Source organism: Mandrillus leucophaeus, unplaced genomic scaffold (genome assembly GCF_000951045.1).
Source record: "Mandrillus leucophaeus isolate KB7577 unplaced genomic scaffold, Mleu.le_1.0 Scaffold506, whole genome shotgun sequence".
NCBI classification, from domain to species: domain Eukaryota; kingdom Metazoa; phylum Chordata; class Mammalia; order Primates; family Cercopithecidae; genus Mandrillus; species Mandrillus leucophaeus.
Window position 1 is genome coordinate 547,306 of NW_012105431.1, and position 1,943 is coordinate 549,248.

The 1,943-nt window shown below is 59.8% G+C and overlaps 1 protein-coding gene across 1 annotated transcript in view; it reads left to right on the top strand.

Moving 5' to 3' along the window:
- The window catches only part of TNRC18 (trinucleotide repeat containing 18), a 174,368-nt gene that overhangs the window by 81,221 nt on the left and 91,204 nt on the right, over positions 1-1,943 (top strand). The window contains exons 10-11 of the mRNA XM_011996251.1: positions 299-309; positions 550-1,568. Of these exons, the coding sequence (XP_011851641.1) occupies positions 299-309; positions 550-1,568 (1,030 nt within the window). The remainder of the gene's footprint in view (positions 1-298; positions 310-549; positions 1,569-1,943) is intronic.

Consider the following 1,943-nt stretch of genomic DNA (forward strand, 5'->3'; position numbering starts at 1 on the left):
TGGGCGACAAGAGTGAAATTCCATCTCAAAAAAAAAAAAAAAAGAAAGAAATAGGGTCTCACTTTTGCCCAGACTGGTCTTGAACTTCTGATCTCAAGCAATCATCCCACTTTAGCCTCCTAAAGTGCTGGGATTACAGGCGTGGCCCACCACACCTGGCCTTGCTGTTACGTTTTGAACAACTGCTTTAATGGGGTGGAGCAGCAGGTTCGTGGGGAGTGGAGGCCAGACCACACAAGGTGGGTAAAGGCAGTTGTAGGCCTTTGCAGACCTCATGAAGTGTTTGCTTCTGCTCTAGCCTTGTGCTGGGTGTGGAGTGGGAAAGGGACGAGAGAAACAACTGTGGTTCTCTGCCTCCAAGACCACAAGACCCTGGGGACAGGAAGGTGGCTGATTTTTCACTGTGGGGCCGCTGCATGGCCCTGGGGTCTCTGAGATCCCACCTAGAACAGCTCCCAGCTCTGCAGCTGGGTGAGCAGAGGGCAGCTGTGTCCCGCGTCTCTGGGGTGGTGGGCGGTGTCAATGGGGACATGGGATATGAGATCCTAGGGCACCCATGCTGACCCCTGTGTTCTTGGCAGATATCCCGCCCAGGTACCCGTTCCAAGCCCTGCCACCACACTACGGGAGGCCCTACCCTTTCCTGCTGCAGCCCACGGCAGCCGCCGACGCGGATGGCCTGGCCCCCGACGTGCCGCTCCCGGCTGATGGGCCCGAGCGCCTGGCACTCTCACCTGAAGACAAGCCCATCCGCTTGTCGCCCTCCAAGATCACAGAGCCGCTGCGGGAGGGCCCGGAGGAAGAACCGCTGGCTGAGCGGGAGGTGAAGGCAGAGGTGGAGGACATGGACGAGGGCCCCACAGAACTGCCGCCTCTGGAGTCGCCACTGCCACTGCCCGCCGCGGAAGCCATGGCTACCCCCAGCCCTACAGGGGGTTGTGGAGGTGGCCTGTTGGAGGCCCAGGCGCTGAGTGCCACTGGGCAGAGCTGCGCAGAGCCCTCCGAGTGCCCAGACTTTGTGGAGGGGCCTGAACCACGGGTGGATTCCCCAGGCCGGACAGAACCCTGCACTGCCGCCCTGGACCTGGGGGTGCAGCTGACACCCGAGACACTGGTGGAGGCCAAGGAGGAGCCGGTGGAGGTGCCTGTGGCGGTGCCCGTGGTGGAGGCAGTGCCCGAGGAAGGCCTGGCGCAAGTGGCACCAAGCGAGTCCCAGCCCACCCTAGAAATGTCAGACTGTGACGTGCCCACCGGGGAGGGACAGTGCCCGAGCCTGGAGCCCCAAGAGGCCGTGCCTGTGCCTGGTAGCACCTGCTACCTGGAAGAGGCAAGCTCTGACCAGTTCCTGCCCAGTCTAGAGGACCCACTGGCTGGCATGAACGCCCTGGCGGCGGCTGCGGAGCTGCCCCAGGCCAGGCCTCTGCCCTCCCCGGGTGCTGCTGGAGCCCAGGCCTTGGAGAAGCTGGAAGCAGCCGAGAGCCTTGTCTTGGAGCAGAGCTTCCTGCACGGCATCACCCTGCTGAGTGAGATTGCAGAGCTGGAGCTGGAGAGGAGGAGCCAGGAGATAGGTGAGAGTGCGCAACCTCTGAGTTCTGCAGATTTGTGAATTTTATTTTTGTGGCGACGGGGTCTTGCTGTGTTGCCCAGACTGGAGTGCAGTGGCACAGTCTTAGCTGTCTGCAGCCTCAAACTCCTGGGCTCAAGTGATCTTCCCTTCCCAGGGATCCGCCTGGGCTACAGGCATCCACCACCCTGCCCAGCTAACTTTTTTAAAAGATCTTTTTTTTTTTTTTAGAGATGGGGTCTTGCTCTGTTGCCCAGTCTGGTCTCAAACTCCTGGACTCAAGCGATTTTTGCCCACCTCGACCTCCCACAGTACTGGGATTATAGGTGTGAGCCGCTGTGCCCGACCCCTTAAACATTTTTTTTTTTTTTTTTTTTTT